Source organism: Daucus carota, chromosome 4 (assembly GCF_001625215.2).
Source record: "Daucus carota subsp. sativus chromosome 4, DH1 v3.0, whole genome shotgun sequence".
NCBI classification, from domain to species: domain Eukaryota; kingdom Viridiplantae; phylum Streptophyta; class Magnoliopsida; order Apiales; family Apiaceae; genus Daucus; species Daucus carota.
This window is the reverse complement of record NC_030384.2, coordinates 49,449,895-49,470,499: the sequence shown is the minus strand read 5'-3', so window position 1 is coordinate 49,470,499 and position 20,605 is coordinate 49,449,895. Positions and strand designations below refer to the sequence as shown.

The 20,605-nt window shown below is 33.8% G+C and overlaps 2 protein-coding genes across 2 annotated transcripts; both read right to left on the bottom strand.

The window, feature by feature from the left end:
* Nucleotides 1-276: 276 nt before the first annotated feature.
* On the bottom strand, nucleotides 277-4,475 carry LOC108216185 (zinc finger CCCH domain-containing protein 3). Its single transcript, XM_017388877.2, has 7 exons — nucleotides 4,275-4,475; nucleotides 3,730-3,923; nucleotides 3,510-3,563; nucleotides 3,065-3,181; nucleotides 2,564-2,812; nucleotides 1,016-1,255; nucleotides 277-902 (listed from the first exon to the last, which is right to left on the bottom strand). Exons 1-7 carry the CDS (start codon nucleotides 4,342-4,344, stop codon nucleotides 567-569), a joined length of 1,260 nt encoding a protein of 419 aa, XP_017244366.1. The 5' UTR covers nucleotides 4,345-4,475; the 3' UTR covers nucleotides 277-566.
* A 5,681-nt stretch (nucleotides 4,476-10,156) lies between these two features.
* LOC108219209 (E3 ubiquitin-protein ligase COP1) lies at nucleotides 10,157-19,640 on the bottom strand. The gene is made up of 13 exons (XM_017392528.2): nucleotides 19,251-19,640; nucleotides 17,725-17,802; nucleotides 16,234-16,389; nucleotides 15,662-16,018; nucleotides 15,268-15,425; nucleotides 15,121-15,186; nucleotides 13,215-13,293; nucleotides 12,549-12,704; nucleotides 12,314-12,412; nucleotides 11,807-11,911; nucleotides 10,849-11,028; nucleotides 10,616-10,726; nucleotides 10,157-10,531 (listed from the first exon to the last, which is right to left on the bottom strand). The coding sequence occupies exons 1-13, from the start codon at nucleotides 19,545-19,547 to the stop codon at nucleotides 10,361-10,363; spliced, it is 2,013 nt and encodes a 670-aa protein (XP_017248017.1). The 5' UTR covers nucleotides 19,548-19,640; the 3' UTR covers nucleotides 10,157-10,360.
* Between the last annotated feature and the right edge of the window lie 965 nt (nucleotides 19,641-20,605).

Genomic DNA, 20,605 nt, shown 5'->3' with positions numbered 1-20,605 from the left:
ATCTTTGTAATTTCTCCTAAATTATTACTTCATTAGGTTAATATCCAGCTTAATATCAAAGATTGGTTATAATTCTTGCAAGTCGTGAATCATAATTAAACCACCCCATCCGCCCAAAAAAAAAAAAGAATTAAAAGCAATTTACCTATTTGACTAGATATTTAACAATATAAATTTCAAATATAGAAGTGACAACTATATGTAGTCGTTACAGGAACCCTGCTTTCCCTCCTAAATGAATTTAACTTTTAAAATTTACCACTAAAACAATTAATCTATTAAACTTACTACTAGTATATATGATCTTCAAAGGAAGAGGAATAACATTGTTGAAATTTAAATCAAAGTAAACATAATTTAAAAGCAACAGTACTTTTGAGTGTTATTCACTACATAGAAAAGCATCCGAAATCCCCTAGTTTTGATCCTTTGCAAGTAACTCCTAGTAACAATTACGCCCCCAAATAATTAATCAGGTAAAAGGGGGTACCGCGTATACCAAACTTCCGTTCACATACAAGTAACAGCTCAGTGTCGAACAAAAAAGTGGGGGTGGGGGGAGATTCTCAGTTTAAGGGAGCTTCTGGAACCTCTGCCTTCGCTGAGGGAGACCCGGCTTTCTCTGGAGAATCTTCACGGGTGTTAGCATTAGAGTTATTGTTGTTTGCAGCTTCTTGTTTACCTGACCAGTCGGGATGTTTTGGAGACTTCGAGGGAGATGACTCCAATGAATGAACCGTTGACGTATTTTTTTGGTAAGGAAAGTTCGTTGGATGTATAGACAAGGTAGGGAGGTTCATCCCATAATTATATGAATATCCCACCAAAGGATGATCAAATTTACAGGTCGGACCAAACTTGCAAAGTCCATACCTACTGTAATATAAGCATACAGCTTGCCCCTACAAAACAAAGGATATTAACAAGTGTTCCCAAATTAAAAAGATAATGATAATCTGGGACTAATTCTCACAGCAGCAAGACTAATTATGGAATATGTGTGAGTTTAACTTACAGGTCTTAAAGGAAGGCCAAGTGGGCCTAAAGAACTAGCTGTTAGTTGTGCAATCTTTTCTCTCGGGTGGTTGTACTTGCAATCCGATCCATATTTGCAGCTTCCCGTATTCATGAAGTATCGGCATTCTGGCTGATCAGGTCTCTCAGGCAGGCTAGAAACTCCTGCTGATGAAAGAGGTACGGCTCCACGGAATCCTGACTCGCCATAAAAATTGGATGGTGCAGGGCTCAAATTACTCTGATACACATAGAAGAAAATTACATTATAACAGCACGGGAAGGATTATAGTAGCTCTTTAAAACCATCACCCTGATGCAACACTCTACAACTAATTTGCAGAAAAAAGTTGATGTGCAGGACTCAAGCATCTCTCTAAACAACTGACAAATTTTATTTGTAAGTATCTAAACGATGAAATTAGTAATACATCGAAGCTAATTGATGTGCAGGACACATGCCTCTCTATTCATTAGCTGCCTCCAGAACACCAGACTAACAAGTAAAAACAAGATGAAAGATATAACATTTGTATAGTCGGGGAATATGTTGATGACTGCAACTCTTAAATCTGACCACATCATTGCAGCACATTTTGTGTAAATATAATCAATAAGTCAAACTAATTGTAAGTAAATCATTATTATATTAGCTGAAAATACATAATATTCTAGAGTTACTATTTTGCAAAGAAAACGATACTTTGGTACAACCTATTCAGGACAAATAGACAAGCAGGTCCTGTAGGATAATTATGTAAACTACTAAAGACACGACGTCACGATTCAGAAAAGCACCAGCAATGCAGTTTTCTGTTTACAGCATATGATAGTCATAGAGCATTAAATAGATCCAGATAATGTGACAAGTAAGTTGTGTAATTTGATAAACTAGCAACTTTATATTTTAGCTTTGTCCCCCTTGTCTATAAATCATATATAACCTATGTTACTTGGACTCTTCATTTTGTCTCGAGTACCCGTGTCGGACACTCGTCACTCGGACATGGGTATGGACACTCCGACACTTATTTTAAGCCAAAAACATGTAAAATTTCTAATTATTGCCGAGTCCGACACTCCGACACATATCCATGTTGGACACTTTTACCCGAGTCCAGGTAACTAAGTATATAACTTCTAAAGTTTACCAAATGGAGTGCAGCAGATAATAACCCCTTCATCACAAATCCATTTGCATAAACTGTAGACAAAAGAAGTGAAGGCTGATACTGAAGCTTATTCGAACAGCAGCCAAATAACCACAGATAGACAAGAAACGAATAATTTTATGTAAGTTAAACTTTAAGCTAAAAAGTACAAGGTGTTGTATATCTTACACCAGATCACAAAGAAGTTGAGCACAAAGACGATCAATCAAACAAGATAAATATCACCACCATTCGACTTACACAATTAGCCTAGAGAAGCTTTCTTTGAAAAACTCAGATAAACTTAAATGCCAAAAATTGCTAAGGGATAGCTAGTCATAGTAAAAAATAACAAAATCAAATTACCCTGTTAGTCAATACAAGTAACTCTTACTAACCATATAAGTATTCCATTCTGGTGCAGATGCCATGCTTTGAGAGGGTGGATATATGACTGGCATGTAGGTCTGGGACCCTGATCGAGGAGCAGATATGTATGTTGATTTCGGTGACGACCAGGAAGCAGTAGATCCATACACAGCAGGTCCAGTAGGTACTGCAGAATCAGGCTGAGGATGATGGAATTTACACCCGATTCCAAACTTGCAAGCTCCATTACGCATGTAATAGGGGCATGGATTCTCGTCCTGGACGATTCCAACAAGATATTTAGTATACAAAACTTCAGCTACAAAATTTACTGAGCAAGAGACTTTCTGTCCAGATACAAAATTTAAGAAGTCTCAGTTATGCTGCTGCTTTAAAAGTAGTTATTCACACTACAGCACTACTATTCTCATTAGTCAGGTAACTGGTTAAAATGGCTTCAAATATAACATTGCAAATAGAACAAAAACTAATAGTGATCAATTCTTAGTAAGAAATTTAGTGATAATCACCTGACGCATAGGAAGCCCCAAAGTATTCAGTACAAGTGGTCCTGCACCATGCCTATCCCGTGGATGATGATACTTGCATGATGCTCCATATTTGCAGGTACCTGTCTTCAGAAAGTACTGCAATGCACGGGAATAAATTAAACAATGGCAAAAAAAATTGCTCCTCTCAGCGAACAACATATGATACTGTATTAGCAAAGCCATAGTATGTTCTTAATTAATCTAATTTGATAACTTTATTATCGTAAACATCTGGAGTGAACTCTGCTGTAAAACCAATAGCTAATCATCTTAAAACTAAAATCTTTTTTAATCCCCTCCACTCTTTTTTTCCTGCGTTAAAAAAGAACCCACCCAAAAAGATAAAGAGAAATGAAAAGGGTATTGCATTTAATATTATAATAATATAATAAGACACCAGTCTCAGAGGGCCAAGATATATTACCCCACAATCAGGTTGTCCAACTCTCTGTGGCAGTTCAGTTCCATACTGACCAATCTGTAAATTAAATTGCATCACTAACAATAAAAATAGTAGACATAGAGAATCTTCTAAAACTGATAATGGACCACCAACATACTGCAAACTAAAATACAATTTTACACAATCTTTACTCTTCTACCTCTGCAGTCAAACTAAACATCTAATAAAAAAAGACCAATACCTGCAACCCTAAATTCGAAGGATGATTGAATCGACAATCAGCCCCGTAACCACACATTCCAGTTCTCAGGTAATATATGCAATCGGGTTCCCCCGGACGATCCGGATACATACTTGTATCATTACCACCACCACCACCACCACCTCCACCATCATCTTTCTCATCAGGCTGTATTCTCAGCCTCCTTAAACCCTCTGCAGTTACACACACAATATCACACACACACACATATATCAGAAAATCTCAGATACCCACATAACAAATTAGCTTCTTTGTGCAAGCAAAAGTTAAGCAACAACATAAATAGACTAAAACAGATTAAAAAAAACAAGAAAACAACAATCAAAAAAATAGTTGATCACATTCTAAAGATCACTGCTTTATATTCAAGCAGTTCTTGAACCCATCAAAAACTGATCTTTTCAGCTCTGATCACACACACACACACACATAAACACAAAAAACACAGACACATAAACACAGAAACACACACACATAAACACAAACCCACAAACATAAATATGTTGATAAGTATGAAAAACTACCTTGAATATGAGAGGGATTGGCAGAATTGGAGACACCAACATTCCTCTTAACCTGGCGATTATCAGGCATCGAAGCCCACCAAGAACCCAAAAATTAACTTCTTTTATGTGTGTGTTTTTAGTGCGTGTAAATAAAAAAAAAGAGGGGAGAAAAAGAGGTGAATATGGGTATATAATAATAATATAATAGAGAGAATTCAACCACCAAAGGAAACAGTAGAGAAATTTCTGGATTTATGTCCAAGAAAGTGAAAAAAATAAATCAAAAATCCAACAGTAAATAAAGAAGGATCTATCAAATCATAAGTATGGGGTTGTAAAAAAGGTGTTTATGATATTACCATAACTGAACTATTCTTCATCATCGTTTCATTAAACTACAGCAGCCCCTGTTTGTGTTTGTGTGTGTGTTTTGTGGGTGTTTTTGTGTGTGTAACAAGAATTGAGAACGAGAACATAAAATTTGTGATCGTGAACATGGAGATTAAAATTTATGTATTTATTTATTTTACGTCGTGCAGTTGAGGTTTGGATCTTCCGATCGTATATTTCCATGTTTTGTATATTTTGAGGCGAAAATTATATTAGACCCGTTAAGATTTGTGTATATTCTGAATCCATATTGGTTTCGAAATGTTAGTTTTTGTATATCTTTAATGATTATAGTTATAATTTAATTATAATAAATTTGAAATTTTATATTTTTATATATTATTTAATAAAATATATATTTAAGTTTTAAAATTTTATATATAATTGTGTACATATTTGTACACACAGATACTATATATGTAAATATGTATTTTTCATATAAAAATTTATTTAAAAATATATTTATTTCACGTATATGGAAAGAATTTATCGGATACTAAGTTGATTATGTATATTCGTGTTTGTTTTTTAAATTTTAAAATTAAAATACTAATTTTTCCTATCATCTTCTTTTTTTTTCTTTTTTTTGAAATTAACGGATCTATCCGAACTGAAAAAGTGAAGTTAGTACTGCTGTATTGATTTAACGTTTAATTGTTTGATTAATGTTATATTAAAAAATATGTCCCACTCGTGTACGAATAATTTAATTTCGTGTCGGAGGCTGTTGACAGAAATATCCTCACTTTGGCTTTTGGTGACGACTGACTTACCATGGTGATTTCATCATCTTGAATTCTTGATCAACTCCCTTGATAATAACATCTTGACCTATACGAGTTCCTTTGATTTTAGGTATTATATATTATATTTGCTATTGTTTTTATTAGTTACATATTTTTATATTTAATATAAATACAATAAAAAAAATTTGAGAAAAAATAGTAATTTTTTATTTCTAGTTGGTGGTCGTTCGAATGAATTTTTAGACTTGCGGATTTATCGACATTAGGCTCATAATATTTTCTGAGTATTTTATGAGTATGAGAGGTGATCCATACATTACATTAACTATTTTATGCTGATTATATTAAACGATATGTTTATTTCATTAGGTATGCAAACTAACATAAGTCGGAGGCGGCTTCTTCAATTTCACGGATGAAATTAAAGACATGGTACATCTTATACTAGATCTGTTTGTTTGTTTGTTTTATTTTTACTCTTTTTAAATGGTTAATTTTATTTTTTATTTTTGAATGGAGTATCAAATTTCAAGTACATTATCATTTTGTTAATTAAATAATTAAATAAAGATTGAACTTCAGTCGAGTGACTTTTAAGGACAAAAATTCACTCTGCAGGGCAAAAACAGTAAAAAGCCCAAATTTTTAAGGATTTCTCAAATAATTGACTGGACTGGTGTGTTCAAATTGACAAAAGTTTTTATTTCACAAATCTTGTCTGGGCTTTGGCCCACCTCAGTCCAGCTGCAAGTCCGCCCAGACAAAGCATGCTTCTGTTGCTGGGAGTTATGGGCCTTGCATGCATATATGCTAAAACTAAGAAAATAATGGATTTTTAATACCTACTACTTGGTTTTTCTAGAATCATCCTGGGCTAGCCCAGGCAGACGGGGTCCTTCTTTGAGTATTTAGGTTCGATAGGAAGTGAACATTTTTGGCCCAAAATACAATTTAGAATTTGGTCCAACTACATAATATTTGAATCAACAAGTATAGCTTTTGAAATTTAAAAAGCTAACTGCAAGTGGACGTGTTAAATTATTAATAATATTATATACAATTTATATTTATGATCCATCTTCAGTGATTTATATTCTAATATATATTTTTAAATTCTGAATTTATAACATGCATTTTACATATTAATGAGTTTTTTTATTAAATAAGTTAATAGTTGATATACAATTTATAAATTTAAATTATGATATAGTATAAATATTTTTTAATAATTTACATGTTGAATTTTTTTTATCACTTATAATACATTTTTCTAATATATATTTTCAAGTTACGCAAAAGTTAGGTGAGTACAAAATGTGTAATTCAAATGATTCTATCAAATAACTATATATTGTCAGTTCATTTGGTACTATCCGTAAATATGTTATTAATATCTTTTTTGGATATGTGTTATTCCAATATTCAGTTGATAGAAAATTCCGAATATTCAGTTATAAATAAATGATGTTTATTTGTTAATTAATTATAATAATGTGATAGTTGTAAATTGAATTGTTTGATATGTCATTATAATGCTTTTTAGATTACAATTTTGAATATTTCATGTGTTACAAAACGTTGGTTCGTCTTTGATTTTATAATCAAATTGTAATTGACAAGGGTTTGTCTCGGCCAAGTTCCAATACTTATTTTGTTAAATGTTTTGTCTTACTAAAACTATTTATTTGTCAAAAAATTATAAATAAAAATATTATATCAAAATTAATTATCAAATTAAGAGATAAATAATAAAACCTGAACAGAAGGGCAAAAATGGCTGACTTCCTTTTTCTGCTGGAGTTATGTAGTTAACATTCATAGAGTTAAAGAAGTGCATATGCATTATATTTGTATGAGAATGCAGGTGGTCCTCTGAAAGGAGAAATTTTAATGTGAATGACGTGGCATGACGTAGAACGACGATCCTTTTCATCATTACTTGAGAGTGGAGACTGAAGCACTGGCCACTGAATTTTGCACAGACGAAGGAGAATTTCAACTTGTAAAAATCAAATAATATTATACTAACCATGTTTGGCTGGTTCTTGTGGTGTTAGTATATCTTTCTTGAGTGGTGTGAGTGAGTTTGTCTGTGTATAGTTGTTCCAAATTGTTAGTCAACACAAATTAGCATTAGCACAAGAATTTAGGAGCTCAATTGTGCGAGTACTGCTGGTAAACATATATTAATGGTAAGTTATGATGCCTAAGCCTAACCTGAAAAAGGACCGATGAATATGGACAGTTATATCTGATTTAGACCTCACATGGGACTGCTGCCTTCTCCATATCTATACAAAAATACTTACATGCATGCATGTATTCCCCTCTCTCTCCCACTCTCTCTCTGCATCTCTCTCCTTCTCTCCCACAGTCCCACTCTCTCTCTTTCTCTCCCACACTCTCTCTCTGTCTCTCTCTCCCTCTCTCCCACTCTCTCTTTTTCTCTCCCACACTCTCTCTCTGTCTCTCTCCCTCTCCCACTCTCTCTATGCCTCTCTCCCTCTTTCCCTCCCTCTCTCTCTCTCTCTCCCACTCTCTCTCCTATTCTCCGTCTCTCCCACTCTCTCTGTATCAGGAGTACAATATATGATGATACTTGTTTGAAATGAAGTAAAATCCAGAGGAATAAGACATGGGCAATAAATGATGAGTTGAACTAGTAGCTAGGAAAGAGCAGGGGGTGGGGGAGCAGGCTGATTATTATGAATAATATGGTGTGTGTTGTATGTATGGAAAAGGAATAGCAGGGAGGGACAAAAGGAGTTGTCATATAAAGTGGAAGCTCTGAAACATCCATCCCATTTTAGCTAACTTCTGGGGTTTTGTTCTCTTCTTTCCCTTTCTTATTTATTGCCCTCCCTCCACCTTCACTGTTACTCTCTTTAACTCTATCAATTACTAGTACTCAGCTACTCGAGGAATCAGACCAAAGGGAGCTCCAACTTGAACCGAACATAAATTTATACTTAATATATTAGATAAATAAAAATTTCATGAGCGCGATTGGATAGTAAAGAGCGAGTTTATTCTCTGTTACATTCGGGTGAGCGAGAGTCGAACAATAGAAAGTACCAGAACAATGTTAAGCTGAAATCGGTTTTCTAATAATTTCTGATTTATTAAAAAAATTCCAATAAATTCTAAAAAAAATATTTTATCAATTTATTGATTATATTATGATTTGACTATAATACCCGATTCGTTGAGAATCTTTGATTAATTCTCAATAAATCATGAAATTAGGTTAATCAATTAGTTTCAATTTTCGATTTTTACGACCATACCCAAAACTAATCACTTTTAGAAGGAATATTGAGCAGGGAAAAGACAAAAAATGAAGTTGGGTCAATAAATATTTTCTTAATAAAACTGGTCAAGGGGGCTCAGTGCTTCCCTTTGGGCTTTGACAAGTAGCTAGTGGGAAGAAATTAATAAAGGGCAGAGCATATTTAAGTAGTACAAACTGCATCAATACAAAAGGGACCACTCCTGGACTGTTATTATACTCCTCTCTGCCCTAATAATGCATCAAACTTAAGAGCATCTCCAAGAGACTTTTTATTTAGGCTCCTAACTTGAGATTTGAGGAAGGAGAGGAAAAATGTTGCTCCAAGAGACTCTTAAGTGGCTCTTAAATCTTAAGAGCCTCTTATTTCTCTCTCCTCTCTCCTCAAAGTTAGCCACCACATGGCTCCTAACTTATTTTTTTACAATAAAAAAATCTTTCCCTCCAATTCATCTCCATCTTTCACTCTCTTTTGTTGTAGTGGAGCCCAATATATGAATAAAATATTAAATAGAGATGAGATGTAGAGAGTATTGTTGGAGTGTACACTCTTAACTTTGTTCTAAATTACTAAGAGTCATATTTTTTATATTATATTTAGGAGCCAACAAGGAGACTCTTGGAGATGCTCTAACCTCCAGTATTTTTGTCTCCATTTTTTCAATGCACCAAATGATAAAAGGAGTCTATTATTTTGTCTCCTTTTCCTCCCCGTGATCTTCTCTTTTTCTCAACAAACGATCATGGCCGTTGATCATAATGTTTTTTATATTCTTCCCACACAAAAAACATTCACAAAACATCAGTTTTCGAGTAGCCACTCCCTCTATTTATTTGACTCTTATTACACATCTCTCCCCAGAGACAACGACGCATCAGTGCATGTTTTCACTATAAATACGTGCACCCTCTTCGTCAATTTATCTCTGTATCAAATATGAAGCCGCTACTGTATCAGAAGCTTTGGTCAACCCTTGAAGACCTTTTTCCTGGAGCATGGCTAGCCATGGCTCTCCTTGTCATGCAACACGGGAAAATGTGATGCGGCCGTGGCGATATCTCTCCTGAGCTTTTTCTTCTTACATCTGTTCTTTCTTTCTGGTAACTTCACTGTGTGTGTTTGTGTTTTCTTGACCTTGCAAGTCCTCGTGCTGACTTTCCGGTTTCAAGATGATACATCTGACGATGGCCAGTGGAGCTTCTTCCTCATCTCTAACTTCTAGCGTTCTTCTTGATACTAGATTCTTAACCATTTGATGTATTAAAGATGATTTTACAAATTTGTAACTTTCATAGAAATAAATCGAAAGGAAATGTTGGTATAGATAGTAAATTTGTGTTTCTTGTAAAACTACATTTTCCTGCTCTACATTTTCATCATCTGCATTTCGACATGCACTTCGTTTCTCCTGTCTGTATGATTGTGTTTACACTTTTAGTCTAATCCACAAACCACTCAACATTAAACATGCATATACAGGGAGAGAAAATGTTAACAATTCTCATAAATTATTAAAATCACCTCGGCCTCACGGCCCTCAGTTCACTTTGCCTGCTCTTGTATATTTATGTACAATTCCATAGTGACTCAACCAAATGCTACAACAGAAAAGTGTTTATTCTCCAGTGTCTCTAAAAAATGATTTTACAAACAAATAAATAAAGAAAAAATTGTTGTTTCATTCTGCAAGAACGAGAACTTTGATTGTTCCTTGGCTATTGGCAGCTAGCAGTGTAGGACTGTCACTCTTCCAGCAGACTGAACTAATGAAGCATGATCCTGATTCTTCATCTGTATCGTCTATATCGGGTGAACCAAATCTGTGCCATGTCATAGGTCGAGAAATTGCCTGTAAATTTTAAGTTAAGTATGAGGTTTTAGATTATCCCTGTAAATTAGAACCACTTGCGCATGAATATCAAATATTGCTAACCTTGTGGTAAGCAAACACTTCATTAGTTTCACTCCCACAAGCTATGAATTCTTTATTTACAGAGAGGCCGACAAAATTCTTCTCATTTGTGTGGCCTTTGAAGGTACGGACCTAAAAAGTCAACCAATCAAGATGAAGATCTAGTTATAGAGAGAACATAAAGGCAGTATTATATATTATAATAGTACCTAAATATGAAATTAAGATAAATGGTAATAACTAAATTATCTTACAGGCAAATTCTCCTTCACATCCCAGATTCTTAAGGTGCTGTCAGTTGATGCAGAAGCAACCTCACTGGTGGACAAGAACTTAACATATGAAACAGTTTTCCTGTGCCCGTTGAACATATGAATCGGTTGGCTGGTGTTTCTAAGGTCATAATAATGGAGGTTATGGTCAGCAGATCCAACCTGCATTCCAGAAAAGGTATCAGAAAGAAGATGCTGTAAAGAACTAATGAAGATCCAAGGCTGAAAATTTGTTTGTGCAAATACTAATCAGACTGTATTGCCAACCAATGTGCTGGATGAGTATTCTAATGTGGATTTAAAAGCTAAGAGACCAAAAAAATGAAATATTCTTCAGAGTGCTTGCCTTATTCAAGAAAGCGCAAGAGATACTAGATAACAAGAATGTTAATACATGCAGCAACATGAACAGTATTACATCTGGTAATATTTTACTGTATAAATCTCTGATCAACACCAAGCTTGTAAAGCAGATATTATAAAGTCGAAAGTTTGCAGGCCTGCTAAATTATGGAGTGTGGTGGCACTTCGCATATGGGTCTCCAAAGCAAGCATGAAAGGAATTTCATTTGCAGAGGAAATGTTGAAACTTCACACTTTATTCAGCTCAAAAATTGAAATTTTCAATTGCACGGCAGTTGCTATGCAGTATAGTGACCCACAAGAATTTTTTTGACTTCTAAATACAAACAGGTTAGGACATACAAACATAAAAAGCATTACCCCACCTGGACCCGCCACTTCCTGCCCCATTCTTTATTCAAATCAACAGAAAGAAAATCCAAAAAACTAAATTTATTCTACTATGGATGTGAAATAAGAAATGGTGCAAAAAAAAAGGATGATGGTAACATGAAAGCTAAATTCAGATCTATATACACTTAGGTTAGACTAACATTAATATGAAATGAGAAATAAAGCAAAGATACAAATGAATTACCGCAACGTGAATGCTAGATCCAGGATTATACTTGACACAACATATGTTTGCCTTCATATCAATGTTGAGAACACTACTTTCCTGCTTTGTGCACCAAACTTTGACCTGTAATTGTTCAAAGTAATTATATGCAAAAGGTAGTGAGCAACTAGAAGATATATATGGAACCTCTAACCCAGGTGTCAAGTTTGGACTTGCAGCAAAAAAAATATCAGTATTTCAGTAATCAATTTCCAGTAGAAGGATAAATAGATTTTTTGATTTATTAAAGTGTGCAATTAGGCCAATAAAAACCCAAATAACAGTTGTGTGTATGAATTTGCATTTAATACTCTGCAAAATAATATAATTATAATTAGTTTAGATATAGCTAATAGAAAAATTTTAAGCGATGATTATATTTCAAGCTTAAAAGTAAATTCAGCTGCGCTTTGTATATCGATAAAACCTGTTGCACGCTGCTTAAAAAAGAAGGTAAAATTTTATTAGATGCGTGACAGTTTTTACCTTGCAATCATCACCCCCGGATACAAGCATTGATGGTTCTGTGCTAGAAAAATCAACACTCCATGCTCGTTTCTCATGCTCCTCATACTCTATCACACTCTGGACATTCCAATTTTTTATATACACAAAATAAACTTGTTAAAACTTATTAAAAGAAGAAAACTTTAAATCAACCAGAATAATAGACATAGCATTTAATATCAGAAGGTGGAATTATTATTGATCTTCAAAATACCTGTCTGGTGGCCATATCCCATACAGTTACTATTCCCTCATAATCACTACTAGCTAAATGGTTCTTCATACATTTGTTCCAACTTAAACAACTAAGTTTGAATTGTGTTGACATTTCTGCAACAGGTAAATGAACATCTGCAGGTTCATTTACAACCTGAAAAAGAAAAATCAGGTTCAACAATTAGACGTTTAGTTAAAGTGCCCCTTCCCCCTCTCTCTCCTTCATGAATATTTTAAAAATAAGGTTATATTTGTAATCTCTAAATTGTAAAATAGGCAGAAGTTTTTAGCCAACCAGATAGTCAATAAGGTGGCACCTATAGCCCTTGCAGCAAGACTTTTCTATCCACTTTAGCTTAAGACTAAATTTATGACTAATTACCACATAAAGAGATATATGGTATCATGGTGTATTTAATTTAGGGGATGATCATTCTTTATGTTTCTCGGGTATATATGGAGAACACGTTCAAATTTCATTCTTTCTTATATATTATTTATTATTAATTTGAAAACATATCGTGCATCAACTGGTGCCAATATCTTAACAAGCCTTTTACAAAGCATCTTTCACATGACACATCATTATGCAAACTCCTCATGATCAATGGCTAGATATAACATCTATGACAAATGCAAAAATAGATTGAGATCAAAAGCTCACCGAAGCAAAGTCGAAGACCTTTATAGACCTCGAGACTCCAGCAGTGGCAAACAGTTCATCATCGCGATCAAATTCTATACTGTGTTAACATCACATATATTATTAAAGTTCGACAAATCAATTGTTATTAAGGGAAAATTACATGCACATGTTGGCAAAACTAGTGACAGACAAAATCTGTAGTTTAGAAAACAATAATTCTAGTGTATGCTAGTTCCTCTGATACCAAATTACAAGAAAAAAATATTGCAGTGTATCATAAATATATACAATCACAGAAACAGGACAACAAACAAAGCATACCAGAATAGATAATATCAACTCCAGCAAAAAAGAAAGATCCAATTCACCCCTACAGTGGCATTTAATTATACAAGCCTGGCAAACAAACATATTTCAATCATATCCAATCTATGCAACTCAAGTCCAGTAGTAAAAGATTAAAATGTTTGACTAATATTTTGTCATAATCACCTTAAATAATGAGCTCGTTTGAGTGAGTTTAATATAATGACTATAGTGACTTAATGTGATAAGTGCGCAACTTAAATTGTCTGTTTGGATAATTTTATATTATAGGTGACTTGTGATTTATAATTTTATATTAAAGGTGACTTACGATTTATTAAAAATATATATGATAGGTTATTTATTTGAGTGATGAAATTGACTTCTATTAAAACTAATTATAAAAGTAAAATAAGTTGTTCGAAAAAGACATCCTACCAAATCCTGATTGTCAGTTTCTGGCTTATTTAACTTTAAGCCAATTTCTGTCTTATTACACAAACAAACATTATTTGGCCTAAAGTCGAAAATGGCTTAAAACCCGGACTTTAAGCTTGGCCAAACAGGCTCATTATATACAGATGATAGATATTAAGGGTTTAACAATGAATATCGAGTAACAAGTATAATACTTGAATTTTTTTTATATGTTTCATTGGCATACATGCTAGAAAGTAGAAAGCAGGGATACTTCATCTGGGTGAAGAACTGTGTAAGGGATACTTGGGGGTGCGGCGGGATACGCACGGGATAAGCCACGTGGCGTATCATTGGAGGCAGCGATGGGGATACGCGGGGGTGCGGGGATGGGGGTGCGGGAGTGGCACGAATCATAATTTACAGCAACTGTTTTTTTCAAAAAAAAAAAACACTTAAAATTAGTTGGTCAAAAGAAAGAAAAGAAAGGTCAAAACCTAATTAGACTAATTGAGTACTTGCACGAGATGGAAGTTATGATTATGCTCGATTGAATCACTTAAATTGCAATAGTTATTTATGTATTTCAATTGTCAAGACTTAAGGATGATTAATTTAGTTATTCCACTATTTTGTTCTACTTAAATACATCTTATGAATTATTTATATATGTGTGTGTGTGTGTGTGTGTGTGTGTGTGTAACATTTTTAATATTTTAATATTTGTCGTATCCCCCGCACCCGTATCCCCATATTTTGGAATTTGACGAATTCCCGTATCCACGTACCGCGCGCCCTCACCCCCGCACTCATGCTTCCTAGCATACATGCAAGTTCCTTTTAAACTTAATTTGGATCGCAAGAGAAAAAATTCTCACACATTTAATTTGTTAAAAACTATGTTCCATCTTAACATAATTGATAATCCAAAAAAAATGGAAAAAAAAAACGTAAGATTAAAACATGTTAGTTAATGGTTTCTTGCATCCTTTACAAGGTAACCTAATATGATAACTTCCTTCAAAGAAGAAAAGCTTTGATCTACAAGAGTTGATCACTACATCAATAAAAGGATGTCAGATATATTCCGGTGCAAGAAAACGTGCAACTATCAGTTACCAAAAAAGATGTTCAACTAACAAGGGCTAAATAGATAACAATGAAGCAGCTGGCGGGTAGACAAGGAAAATAATATACTCACCTCGAAACTATGTTGGCAGTGTGCATAAGGTCTCCATGTCTAAGTTCAGCAATCACTCTCATACGACTGTTTTGCAGTAAATTTAGTTATAAGTAAAAAGGATGGTACTAGCAGAAAAAACCAGAACTCTATAATTCATTATCGCACCTGTATCGTGTGAAGGTTGACAGAACAGACTGGAAATCTGAAAGACCGTCACTAAACCCCTCCCTCTGCATGACAGATGATTGACTTTCAACCTGGTCATCTACTTTGTCCACCAATTGGCGACGCTTTTGTAAGTAGCACTCTTGTAGTTCATTAAACTGCATTCAAGAATCAGAATTATGGTCAGTATGAATTTCAGCACCTTATTCAGCAAGCCTTTTACAACTCACTCCTAATCATGCAAAATACTACAACATAAACTAGTACCAACTTTACCCTTACTATTTCAACTAACCACATCACCCCCCCTCCCCTAAAAAAATAAAATAATAATAATAATAAATTAAATCATTATAGACTCATTGCTTAATAGCATTGTTTTGAGTAAAAAAACCTGCGACTGCACCCGCTTTTTTCGAACAACAGAGAGACCCGATGAACTCGTATGTTGTGGATTCGATATATTCATATTATCCTTTTTATGAGGTCCAAGCTTAACAGCTTGAGTTTTTCCAGCCACATTCTTGGACAGAAAATTCCATGTAGACATTCTTCCACGTGAATTTTGAGGGCTGGAGATGGAAGTACTAGTGTTCTTCTCAACTGATGAAGACCAAGATCTGACCATTGTATAATCATCAGTCAACATGTGTACTTCCGGTAAAGACCTGTTCCTTGTCCGGCATGAATTGATTCTTTCTCTCTCCACCACATTTATGTCCTCTTTTACAAACTGCATATCTTTTTGTATCTGGAAAGGAAAAAAAATAAATCATCTATATGAATGTTAACACAGATGGTTTTATCATAAAGGGATTTATTCCAGTAAGATATCAATAGGAGGAACTAACTGGAGATCAGCTACGCACCAAAAGATAACTTTTTCAAAAAAAACAATACATTAAAAACCATAAGGTCTAAATTTATTGCTAAACTTCCAGAAAAGTGTGCTGAATATCTACGAACCTCCTTGAGCTCATCCACTCTTTGTTTCCTCAAATATTGCAGCAAGTCCAGTAGTATTTGCATATTTCTCTCCGCTTCTTCTTGCTCCAGTATTCTCTTTCTCTCTGCAAGGAGCGATAACAGTGCATCTAGTTCCTTCACTGACACCTCACAACCCTGTCTAACAATCAGAAAAAAATTGTAATATATGACTCTTCCAAGAAAGTTAAATATTTGCTTTTGTGCAGTTAATCTGTATCTACAGAGTAAAAAGAACAAGAGCATAAATGACGAGCAAGAAGCAACATTTCTGTTATACAAACAGCAGTGCTTAACAATCTTCGATTGCATACATATTGTATGTCAGTACTCACTATAACTGCTTAAGTTGGGCAATGATTATAAAAAATAACAGCTTTGAGAAAACAAAACAAATTCACTCGATAAAATCGCCTTAATGCCCTTCACCATAACAATATAATGGCAGATACATTCCATAGTCACTTTTATTTACCATAAAATCCCAACACAAAACCTTTTGACTTCACTCTTAATTTCCTTGAGCCTCAGCCACCCTCACTTAGTCACTTGTTTACCCAAACAAATCATTTCTGTAATCCTAATTTGATTATAAAATCTAATTTAAGACCAGTTTGCGTATTATATGGTTTAAAATTTATTTGATCAAATAAATCATATCTGTAATCCTAATTTGATTATGAAATCTGATTTAAGACCAGTTTGCGTATTATATGGCTTAAAATTAATTACTTTCTCTATTCAACAATTCAAATGAGGATTTCATTTTTTTACCCAAAATGCATAGTCAAAACGTCTGATATGGAACAAATACAAACATACATGTTAGAGCATGACTGAAGATAAATTAAACACTTTCTTCATAACATAATATACAAAGAGAACATGTGACATCTAATATTACTACATTTCCAAATATGACTCTACATACCACAATATATGTTTCTCTACCATTATAAGTTTACCTTTGTCATAAACCATAACCACACAAGCATACATGAAGTTTATATCTAGCTGATAGTTCAAAAAAAAGACTTCAGTCTTTCTATTTCTTAATGTTAAGTTTTAAATGGACTGCTATGATACTCGATTGAAATTATGTTAGCTGGCCAAAAGAAACCATGAACCAGAATAGAAGAGCTTTCCCCACCCGTAAGTAAACTTTTCATAGTAGCCCTCATTAGACTTCACATCTAAAAATAGGAAGCATTACAACAACAATGGAATAACTGGGACTGGGAAAGACTGATAACGAAATTTAAAAAATCAAGTTTCATACTATTATACATGGTGCATAAGGATTGAAATAATACATCATATTAATAAGCATTATCTGAGATAATGCTTCATATATTTTAATGTAATAAATTACAGGGTTCATATTATTCGGAACAAAGGGAGTAAGAGCATCAGAAAGGAGCAGGTTTTGATAGAGAACTAGATATTTTACTGTGCTAAGAGAAGGAAACACACCTTCTGTAATGCCTGACGAAATTGTGCAGCAGAGGAGACAGTTTTTGAGATTTGACGAGTGGAAGCCTTCTTCAATAGCTACAATGTTGTACATATAAAAAATCTTACAACAAGTTTAAGGCAGGAATTTTGTTGAGGTTACAATATCACCTTTACTTAGTAATGTAAATCTTGTAACTATCTCAAGAGAACAGGTCAAGTCATAGGTTAAATATAGGAAAACTATAACTTGATCAAATTTAGCAATCAATATACATACATGAGTAAACAAATATATTAAGCTAAATCATATGGTAATAGTATATTTTGACTCAGTGGGTCCCAACCCTAAGACTTGTTTCAAGCTGTAGAGGGAGTTCCTTAAATAATCTTGTTTTACTTGTTAAAACCTTACATTTACTACCAAACTTTTGCTACGTCTCCAAATCAACACTCACAAGATCATCAAAATTAATTGTCTAAACTAGTAATGAGTAATCAGAAAAAGCACTAGCCAAAGCAAACATGTAACAAATTAAGGATGTACAACAAACAATGCCCTCATCTCAGCACAAAGAGATGTGAAATGCAAGGTTCATTAAGATAACGCAGCAAAATTAGTTTTGCTGCATAATTATAAGGTAAGGTTAATAAACAAATAATACCAATGAACTATCTTTTGTTAGTATGTCACACATCCCCCCCCCCCCCCCACACACACACACACAAAATAGCTACACCCTCGGCCTAATAAAACCTCTATCAAAATGAGATCCAAAAGTGAGCTCACTAAACTTGAGTGAGTTGCAGCAACTAGTAATGTCAATTTATTGTGTCCTGTCATATTTGTTTTACAAACTTTTCTTAAAATCAAGTATAAACTATTCATGGCATGAGCAAAGGTTGCTCATGGCCATAAGTCACGTACCCATCATCTTGTACAAGAAGTGACTCATAAATGTAGCTTCTCACGACATTAAGCTTTCCACAGACCGCATACTTAAAATACTTCCCATTCAAACTCAAAAATATTTCCAAATCAGTTTAGAATTTAACAATTTACTTGGTTTATTAGGTAAGTAACTAATCGTTAAACTTACCTAGCTCCAATACGCTTGTCTATACAATCAGAATTTACTTGGCAACAATTCAATTCATCAATCAACCTTCTCATTCATCGCTACACCATTATTCACATTTTGTTCTATTGTAACTTAAAACTTCCAATTAAACTCAATAATCTATTGCACAATAATACAGCACCTTTAAATATAAAATACCTAATTTCGACATATAACTTCTTAAACAGAATCACGTCTCCGAATTGTTACATCTACAACTCTACCTACAGTTCTCCAACATCAATCACTTCTTCCAGCTATTATATCTCAATCAGATTTCTCCATTCCTTATATTAATTATAATCTTAATCGCGCCAATCACAAACTACAATATATATATATACTTAATTCAACTGAATTCACTCATATAATTAACTCAATCAAACTGAAATTAATTGCGCAATTACTAAACAAAACAAAGCGAACCTTATCGAGCACGAAATTAGGAAAGAGCTGATTAGCAGAAAGGAAGTTGCCGCAAGAAGGACAATCATGCTTGTTCTCTAGATGCGTGACAATACAAGTATAACAGAAGCTGTGACCGCACGCGGTGACGAACGCGCCTTTCATCATCTGCATACATATCGGACATAGCAGCTCTTTATCCACTTCCACCGGAGATGCGTCGCCGTCGGCGGAATCTCCGGCAACCTCGGGGACGAAATCGGAGGTAGAGACGTTTAGCTCCGACTTTGTCGCCAGCGCCATATCCGATGTATACATACAGACTGATATGTACTGTACCTGGGCGGCTGTTTACTTTTGACAGATAAGCCGGTAGTTTTTCTCATACAAGTAACGGTCTGATAATTTAATATCGAATTTCACGGAGAGAAAAAAAGGGAATTTCAACATAAGGGCTCGGGTCGGGGCCTCGGCCCAATAATTACTAAATAATCATTTATTATAAAAACAAGAATCAGATAAATTATTAAATTTGTTTCATAAAAAGATAAATTATTAAATAAAAATTAATTAAATTATTATTTAAATAATCAGAAATTTAATCAGACCGCATTCAATTGAAGTTCGTGATCAAATTACGAACACAGACAAGCCTCTTTTATTTTAGTTGGAGTCAATGACTCAATGTGCATGAGTCTATGCTTTCGCAGTAAAAAACTTTACACTGTGTTTGTTATTGGTTATTCGAGTTTCAAAACTAATATTTGAGATGAGTAAAATCAAATATATAAATCTAGAGGAACAATACTCGAATCCAACCAGAAGGGATATCATGAAAAAGTCGAGAAAATTGAATCAAATTATAATAATTTTGTATTGAAACAAAATTATTCAATCCTTGGATTTAACTACCTACTGATCTTGTTCCATTCAAGCATATAATCCAGATACACCTCATCAGTGTTGTAGTCATTAATATTGAGGTAAACCCGAATTAAAAGACATATCAGAATGTGCACCAACATACAACGCATATTTACTCAAAAAAGAAAACATATAACGCAACTTTTTTAAGAAGGGCGCAATAAAATTTAAAATATTTAATATTATATATTTTGAATTTCATCCTAAACTTTTTTATCTTAAATAATATGACAAACAAACCACTAATTTTAGTTAAATAATTTATGTATATATAAGACATTTTTGTTAATTAATATGAGTTGAAATGTGGAATCAAATATTTTTAATTAAAATTTGAGGAAAAAAATACCTAACATCTTGAATTTAAAAATTATAGTAGATTATAAATTGTAAATATTAATTTTCATTCTTCATAAAAATTTGATCACCCAAATTATTGTCCCAACACCAAT